At 38.8% G+C, this 9,612-nt stretch overlaps 1 protein-coding gene across 1 annotated transcript in view; it reads right to left on the bottom strand.

Moving 5' to 3' along the window:
- Window positions 1-1,653: 1,653 nt before the first annotated feature.
- Window positions 1,654-9,612, bottom strand: part of LOC138824417 (matrix metalloproteinase-20) — a 34,060-nt gene continuing 26,101 nt past the window's right edge. Inside the window, exons 9-10 of the mRNA XM_070018266.1 lie at window positions 2,863-2,966; window positions 1,654-1,754 (exon numbers count right to left, since the gene is read on the bottom strand). Of these exons, the coding sequence (XP_069874367.1) occupies window positions 1,654-1,754; window positions 2,863-2,966 (205 nt within the window). The remainder of the gene's footprint in view (window positions 1,755-2,862; window positions 2,967-9,612) is intronic.

The following is a 9,612-nucleotide window of genomic DNA, read 5'->3' as shown; positions in this document are numbered from 1 at the left end:
AATATTGTGCCAAGAAATGTGTGCAAGCTTCTGTGTGGTATATTTCAGTCTCTTGTAGGTTTGTACATATGAGTGGAATTGTTGTGTCTATGTCTGACCTTTTGAGTAATTAGTGATAACAAAAAGTTATCTATTTTTGCTTTTTAAGAGTGACACCTTGACATCAGAAAACAAGGTCACCCAAGGTCTTTAACCAATACTCAACATCTGGTTGAGTATGAGTAGCCACTTTCAGTAATAAAGAGCAAAACCCAAACCCAAATGGAAAGCTTGCCATAGCCGTGAACATTTGCCTCTTTCCTCCTTCAATAAATGATTTTAACAATAATAGCCAGGTCTGTTAAAAACTATTCCAGGTAGTACATTACATATATTTTATTCTTCAGTATTAGAGTCTTTAAGTTTTCTGAATCCTTACAACAATATAGAGGATAATGTAAGATTAAAAATATTCTTACGAATATCAGACAACAATTTTTTTTTTTTAACCAATATTGAGGACTACATAAAAATTAGCTTGAAGCAGGGCTGGGAAGGTGGCTCAGTGGTAGAGTGCTTGCCTTGCATGCCTGAGGCCCTGGGTTCGATTCCCCAGCACCACATAAGCAAAAAGAAAAAAAGCCAGAAGTGGTGCTGTGGCTCAAGTGGTAGAGTGCTAACCTTGAGCTGAAGAGCTGAGGGACAGCGCCTAGGCCCAGAGTTCAGGCTCCACGACTGGACCCCCCCCAAAAAAAATTAGCTTGAAGCAATTAAATAAATGAAAACAAAAAGATGAACTCCATTTAATGGATAATGATTCAAATGAGATTTAGATGGATCAAGATGGCATTCTTTGTAGGCATTTAAGGAAACAGGAAATTGAAGGAATTACTGTTGTTATTTTTACCGTGTACTCACGATACTGTATTAGTGTTTACCTCTATAGGTACACAGAATTTGGTGCCAAATAGTTATAAAGTTAGCAAACGTTAACAGAAGAGGAAAGAATGAAGAACTGTTCTAACATTTTTATTGGCATTTATTGAAAAGTTTTTCTGTTGAAAGTGCCCATCTGTGGCCTAGTATGAAAATTCTCTAGAACATTTGTCTACCAATCCCACCAATGAGTAGACACAGAGTTAAACAAAGAGAACCAAGAATGAAATTTAGGCAGTTTTCATTTGTGATGTGTTTGAAGTAGAAATGGGTTTGTTAGTATGCATCCTAATAAACAATGGCCAGAAAAGCCATTGTTTGTAAACAAGAATCACAATTTATATAGCAATGACATTTCCTAATAAAAAGCATGATAATATATGCCAGGAATGCAGAAACAGGATTCTTCCTGGAAATAAAAACCAAATGGATTGATTTACTTTAGAGTATTATTTAGAGTATTAGGGGAGGAAAGCTATCATGAATGTGTAATTGCAGATCCTATTATGCTGATTCTGATTTTGTGTAAAGTTGCCATATTTCTCATTTGTAGTAAAGTTCTGACCATGCAACTTTGAAAAATAGAGAAGCACTCTTATTTCCAATGAACTCTAAATTACTCTTCGAACCGGAGGACACGAGAAGAACCCCTGTCTTACATTTTGCTTTAGTCCTCACGATTCACTTATCACTGCTTGCAGTCCTCTTCACTCCTTGGTAACAACTAGACCTTGCTATTTAGCAGCCAACCCAGGAACTAGACTTCAAAACACTAACCACGTCTTCCTTCTCTGTGTCGTACTTGAATGTTTTGGGTCCTGAAAAGAAGTAAATGTATCCTAAAAGAGACAAAGTTGAAATTACGGTTACCAGAGATGACCTGTAGATCTATGAATAGGAGGACTTGGAGCTGGCACTGAGAGGCGTTGATGGCAGTGTGGAGCTGGACCGTCTGCAGGGTTTCCCCAAGCTCTAGAACCTCACACCTTCCCCATCGCTGCTAGGCTTCCTACTTGCTCCAGCTAGGATAAGGGGATCTTTTTTGGAATCATTCTGAATTATGCGTCATGCGTTTGCTTCAAACAAGCCATCTCCCTTTTTATTTCCCTGGTCTTTAAAACCAGCTAACTTCTCACTATTAAATCTGTAGTGTTGCTAAGCCTGATCTTTTCCTTCTCAGATCACTTCTTGAAGCACCTTGAAGTCTCCCACAATGCAATACTAAATTACAGATTGTCCTATCCTCTAGGAATTTTGTCTATATTGGATGGATAGGATTTCTTCCCCTGCACCCACAAGACTCTCACTGTTCTTGTCATGTCTGGAACTGTCTTTCTGTTGCTGACGTAAGCAACACTGTGCTACATAGTCAAGAATATGATGACTGATCTAAAAGTTTCGATTATAGTATTTGATGTATGATACTAATTTCATTCAACTTTCCTAGCTGTTAAGTTCTGTTAAGTGTTTTAACTGAACATGTTTCCTAGAGTTAAGTTTCCAGAGTTGGGTACAAGTGATCTCTGGGAGGGTTGATACTGTGTATATTTTAAAGATGAAGAAGGTAGACTTTATGACCTATCTGACTAATGGACTGAGGAGATAGTTTGTGTTTTGAGACAAGGTCTTTTTGTGTAGCTGAGGTAGTCACAAACTCAAAATCTCCCTACTTCAGCCTCCAGAGTGCTGGGATTACTGGCATGCCACCACTGTCTGACTAATTCACACTTACGTTTTCATTTAGTAAAGAGAGAACTGCAGAGGCTGATCATTCATAATTTCTCTTTGGCTACATAATCAGGTTAGCTAAATTTATGAGAGGATCCAGGACCCCAAAAAAGAAATTTTGATTTATGTTTGGAAATGTATTTTTTTCTTTTGTGTTACAGCAGAGCCCAGATTTCTTGCTATAATTTCCTCAAGGAGAATTTCTGCAAAAACACTCACCATTCAGTTCCACAGCAGCATCTATTTGGCCATTTACTCCTGAAAATTCTTCTTCAGTGCTTTTTGGATAGTCCTTTTCCATTTTCCTTTTTCTTTCATCATAGCTGGAAGAGATGTTATTTCACAAATTAAAGTAAGAAGAGTATTTAGTTGATTATAGATCACAGCATATTGGTCGGGCATATTCTCAGCTGATTTATTGCTAATTTTAGTTGTCTTTGTCTCCCTCTATATGTGATTTCCTTGGTTTATTAAACAGCTGAATGCCATTTATAGGGACATCTCTCCATGGACATATATAGCAAGGGAGGAAAGACAAAAAATAATGCATATTGAATGAATAAGTGCATGTATGAATAACCAGTAGAGAATCAAGTAAAACCTATAATTACTGAACCTCTGTTTTTCAAATCAACTGAATTGAATTCTATTGCTGTTTCCTGGAAGATTACAAGATTGACCACAGAGTAGATTAATGTTCTTTTTTTTCTTTTTACATTAGCAACCACAAGTCAATGATAACTCTGTAGAATGGTTACCATATCCCTTTGTGATCTAAATTATACCTGGTTAAGGAAAAAAAAAGGCCATGATTCAGCCTGGCTGTGAGAGTTCAGCATTAGGCAGAGATGACTCTTACCCCTTTGGTGAGACTTCATTTCAAGTATGAGAAAGTCCCCCCCCCACTTTTTTTTTTTAAGCACAGACCTCTAAATGGGGATATTCTTGGGTTTATGTTTCTCTCCTTTCCCACCAAAGGTCAGACAGTTTTTCCTGGACTTCTGGGTAGATTCCTGGGGCAGTAGGTCAGACCCACCATCTCCTGAACTGTGCCTCTCATGTGGCTCTGACTGCATAGGCAGAGGATAAATCCCGATTTGACCAAGAGTCAAAACTTTGGAAAATAAACATTCAGGCGGAAAGGACTGGGGATTAGTATGCTTTCCAGAGTATTGGGGGTAGGGATGGAAGATAATTCCTCTAGCAGGTCAATGTATTAGCTATGACCTAGTCACATTTTATTTAAGCCTTCTAGATAACATGGTGTTACCTTTTCATTTTGTCAGTTAAGAATATTACCATCAAATGATCAAAAATGACAAGAAAATAACCTATTACTGCTTGGTCTTCATTGTCATTTCACCAAGAAAATCACCTTGTCATTCAAAAGGCAAGAAGGACATAAACTCAGAATAAAAAAAACAACCAACCATGTTTTTCCCCCCATAATCAATCTATGCTATACCTCTCTCCATTCATAATTGCTGCACTTTTCTGCTTTTGCCAGCTCTAGCCCTTTGGGGACAGATATTTGGGGATTTCTAATAGAGTAATAATAGTGAACATGAGGTGTAGGGATGGACTTGGCTTTTTTGGTCAATTATGAGGTTTTTAAGTGGCTAATTAGAGATAAGTTTGTCAGTTGTGAGGTTTTTAAGTGGTTAGGTGGAGATAAGAGTCTCATGGGGACTGGCTTTACACTGCAATTCTCAGATCTCAGCCTCCTTAGTAGTTAGGATTACAGGCATGAGCCACCAGTGCCTGACCAGCTTTTTTTTTTTTTTTTTAAATGGTGCTGGGGATTGAACTCAGAGCCCTGAGTTTACTAGCCAAGTGATCTACTCTAAATTTGACTTTCTGACTCATATCTGTTGGCTTTTTGATCAGGAAGGAGAATAAACTCTGAGGATGAAGCCCTGGTTTCTTGATTTGGAAAATGGTGACCCTGACGAGAAGAGTTAGTTTACATTAACATACTTGTGTGTGTATACTACACAAATACATTTACCTTCACATAACAAGTGCCTGGCTCAACTGGCACCCAGGTCAGATCCCATCATAAGATTTTGTAGCTTATTTTTTTATTTTATGTCGGTCCTGGGGCTTGAATTCTGGGCCTGAGTGCTGTCCCTGCACTTTTCAGCTCAAGGCAAGTGCTCTATCGCTTGAGCCACAGTGCCACTTCCGGTTTTCTAGTGGTTTATTGGAGATAAGAGTCTCACAGATGTTCCTGCCAGGGCTGGCTTTGAACCTCGATCCTCAGTTCTCAGCCTCCTGAGTAGCTAGGATTACAGGCATGAGCCACTGCCCCTTCCCCCCTCTCCCCCCATCTTGTAACCTATTTTGACTTCAAGAACTATTAACTTGTTGGTGTGAGATTGAGTAAACTTTGTGATCCTAAGTAATCCGTGAGCTTAACCTTTAAGTTCTCTTTCTTTTTTTGTTTCCTTGTTTTAGTCTTTAATCTTTAATCATACTTTATCAGATAACTGTAGGCAGGTTGAGAAAAAGTGGAGAAGGAAGTCCAGAATGTTTGGGAGGTGGTCCAGAAAGTCAGGTCAGGAAAGGGCGAAATATCAGTTACTGGGTCAAGAGGATTTAGCTAAGAGGGAAAAAGAAAGAAAAAAAAAATGATAGGTGAGAACTGTGGGTATTCTGACAGATAAATAAATGGCGAAAAGCAGTGGAGAATGAATGTGTGTGTGGTAGCAGGGTTCAAGTGGTAGGAATGAGTTTTGGAATTTCTTTCTAGCTGTGGTCTTGAGCTAATCATAAAACCTTACACACACACACACACACACACACACACACACACATGCACACACACACACACACACACACACTTTTTGCCAGTCTTGGGCTTGAAATCAGTGCTTGGGTACTATCCTTAAACTCTTTCACTCAAGGTTAGCACTCTGCCACTTGAAGCCACAGTACCACTTCTGGTTTTCTGGTGGTTAGTTGGAGATAAGAATCTCATGAACTTGGAAGTGGCACTGTGGCTTAAGTGGCAGAGTGCTTGCCTTGAGCGCAGGAACAGCGCCCAAGCCCGGAGTTCAAGCCCCACAACCGACCAAAAAAAAAATCTCATGAACTTTTTTGCCTCGACTATTTTGAACTGTGATCCTCAGATCTCAGCTGCCTGAGTAGCTAGAATTATAGGTGTGAGCCACCAGTGCCTGGCTGAGACACACATTTTAAACTGTTAAACAGAAGCAACAATAAATAGTCCTCAAGAATTTTGAGAAGGCAAATGGGAATGTGAGTGAACACAAAAGAACACAGAGAACACCTAGTTTGATTCTGCATATACATAGGCCATTAATAAATGGCTGATTTTGAATACTAAAGAGTTTTTTTTAATTGAAACTAGGTTTCTGCTAAAGTCATTGCATATATTTTCTCATCAGTGAGGTATTATGAAACCTAAATATCAAAATTTGTCATTATTAGAAATAATGACCTGGGCCTAGGGGAATAGCTGAAGTTGTAGAATACTTGATCAGCATGCTTGGGAGGCCCTGGGTTCAGTTCCCATTACTGAAAAAACAAATATGCATCCGTGTCTATTTCCTTTATAAACATTTGATTCCTCATTTAGTATTCATTAAAGAGTATGAGGATAAATAAATCATTGACAATTAAACTTTTACAGAGTTAATGGATGCAGTGTTTTTCAACTTTTTTTTTGGGGGGGGGTCCTGTCGTGGGGCCTGAACTCTGGGCCTGGGCGCTGTCCCTCAGCTCTTCAGCTCCAGGCTAGTATTCTACCACTTGAGCCACAGCACCACTTCTGGCTTTTTTTTTCTGCTTATATGGTGCTGAGGAATCGAACCCAGGGCCTCATGCATGCAAGGCAAGTGCTCTACCACTGGGCCACCTTCCCAGCCCCATCAAACATTTTATCTTATTCTCCATGTTTGCAGTCTAAGATCTTAGGGACTAAGTATGACATGGTGTGTATGTTTAGAGTATAAGTTTGCTAGATTTCTATAATATGCCAATGGCTTACCTGACTCCATTCCATTTCTTCTAAGGACTGAATGCTAAAGATGCTTGAAGATAAAGTAAGAGGGCATAGCCAAAGGGGAACTTATTGATACAGTTTTCAGGAAGTTTCCTCTAGGTGACCATTACAGTCTGAGTCAGGATAGACAATGAAAGAAAAATCTGGAATTCCCCTTTGAAGTTAATTATCAACTTCTAGCCAATATCATATGACTTTCATAGAGGGAAGAGTCTTTGTGATCTCTGCAGAGGAGAAGGAAGGAGAGTGGTCAGTGAAAAAGACAGAAGAAGAGACACTTGTATGCACCATTCCAGACAAGTCAGGAAACAGAGCTCCATGTCTGTAATCCTAGCACTGAGGAAGCTGAGGTAGGAGGATTGTGAATTTGAGGCTAGTCTGAGCTCCACAGTAACATCTATTCCCCACTCCTCTGTACCCCATAAATAAGTCAGGAAACATGAGGAAAATGGCTGTGAGAAAATCCTGGAACAAAGGTTTGTAGCAACCTGGACAAATATTTATGCTACAACACTAAGTAAATAAATAGATACAAAGTTACATTCCTAAATATTTAAAAATTAGGAAAGTCTCCAGAAATTAAAAGAAGAAAAGGAAGAGGAAGAAGAAGAAAAGGAAAAAGAGGAGGAGGAGGAGGAGGAAAAAGAGGAGGAGGAAAAAGAGGAGGAGGAGGAAGAGGAGGAGGAGGAGGAGGAAGAGGAGGAGGAGGAGGAGGAGGAGGAGGAGGAGGAGGAGGAGGAGGAGGAGGAGGAGGAGGAGGAGGAGGAGGAGGAGGAGGAGGAAAGTGATAGGTACATTAGGAATTAATTCTAAATTTATCTCCTCTTGAGCTCAAGACCTATATGCCCAGTTCTCTTCTGGAATTTCCATTCTTACGCCTCATTAGAATGTCAAACTCCCCTAGTACTAAAGGGGAATTCTTTTTAGTTCTCTAATTCTGCTTCATTTCTTACCTTTGCTATTTTGGTAAATGTCAAAAAAAAAAAAAAAAAAAACCACCCTACTTACCAAAGGCATTACCTCAATTTAATCAATCATCTGTTTCCCACTGCTAGAAAAGTAAGCAGATCTATCCATTACCCAGATCCATCATCTCTGGTAGGACTATTACAATAGGTCTTCTTTTCTTAATTATTTAGCCAGTGTTTTAAAGCATGTTTACTGAATTATGTCGTCATAACACAATTTACTGTAGAATACAGTCTTTGTCCCCACAAGAAATCCCATGCCCTTTGGTTAATCTTAGTGCTCAACTCCCAACTACCTCAGCATACACAGCCCAGGGCAATCATTAATCTACTTTCTAACGCTGTGGATTTGTCTATTCTGGACATTTCATATAAGTAGGAGCATACATTGTGTGTGTGTGTGAGATAGAGAGAGACAGAGACAGAGACAGAGACAGAGAAAGTTCTTTGTCTTAGCACAATCTTTCAAGATTCATCCACATTGTAGTATGCCCAATACTACATTCAATTTTTGGACATGTAATACTATATTTTATGAATTTATCACGCTTGGCAGATCAATTCAACACTTGATAGAAATTTGGATTGTTTCCATCATTTGGCTGTTATGAATAATTCTGCTATGAATATTTGTATGCAGTTTTATGTGGGCCTGTATTTTTATTTCCCCTAGGAATATACTTATCAGGGTCAAATAATAATATACTTATTCAGGGTCAAATAATGATCTTATGCTTAAATTTTTGAGGAATAGGAGATTGTTTACCAATGTGGCCACATTAATTTACAGTCCTATGAGTATAAAGGTGCTTATTTCCCCCCATTTTCAATAATACCTATTATTATTTGACTTTTGGATTATATATGAAGTAATATCTCATTGTGGTTTGATTCACATTTATACCTATTAGTATTGATCATCTTATGTTATTTGCACACTGGTATATTTTCTTTGGAAAATTCAACCAGGTCCTTTGCCTGAATTATCTAGATTATCCATCTTTTTATGGCCATTCTACAAGTCCTTCATATATTCTAAATTCAAGTCCCTTGTCAGAGATATGATTTACAAATACTTTCTCATTTTTTGCACTGTCTTCTTGCTGAATTCATTAGTTCTAATATCTTTTTAGAGTTTTCTTTATGGCTTTTTATTGATAAATTATATCACAGGCTAATAGATATAGTAATTCTTTCCCTCATCTGAATAATTTATTTTTACTAATTGTCCCTTGACCCACAAGTAAACACTGAATATGAGAGCTAAGGGTAGAAATTTTGTTTATCCTTGGTCTAAGAAGGAAAAGCACAGTAAGTCACTGCTGAATATGATCTCAGCTATGGCTTTTTCATAGATGCTCTTTTTCAGGTTGAAAAATAGTAATTATTTGGGTGTTTATTTTCCTCCTTAAATAAAAAAATGGTGTTGGATTCTGCCAAATGCTGTTTTTGTTTTGCTCCTGTTGAGATGAGCATATCATGATTTCTATTGATATTTCATTTCCATTGGTAGGGAACATTACATTATTTGATTCTTGGGTGTGAAAACAACTTTGCATTCTTGGCAAAAATCTCACTTAATCTTTTTTTTTGTCGGTCGTGGGGCCTGAACTCTGGGCCTGGGTGCTGTCCCTAAGCTCTTCAGCTCAAGGCTAGCGCTCTATCACTTGAGACGGAGCACCACTTCTGGATTTTTTTGCTGATGTGGTGCTGAGGAATCGAACCCAGGGCCTCATGCATGTAAGGCAAGCACTCAACCACTGAGCCACCTTCCCAGCTCCCCACTCAATCTTTGTATTTCTTTTTTTTTTTTTTTGTCAGTCATGGGGCTTGAACTCTGGGCCTGGGTGCTGTCCCTGTGCTCTTCAGCTCAAGGCGAGCACTTTACCGCTTGAGCCACAGCGCCACTTCCGGTTTTCTAGTGGTTTATTGGAGATAAGAGTCTCATGGACTTTCCAGCCTGGGCTGGCTTTG

This window comes from Dipodomys merriami, unplaced genomic scaffold (assembly GCF_024711535.1).
Source record: "Dipodomys merriami isolate MVZ:Mamm:240054 unplaced genomic scaffold, mDipMer1.0.p SCAF_129, whole genome shotgun sequence".
NCBI classification, from domain to species: Eukaryota; Metazoa; Chordata; class Mammalia; order Rodentia; family Heteromyidae; genus Dipodomys; species Dipodomys merriami.
This window is presented reverse-complemented; position numbering and strand designations above follow the sequence as displayed.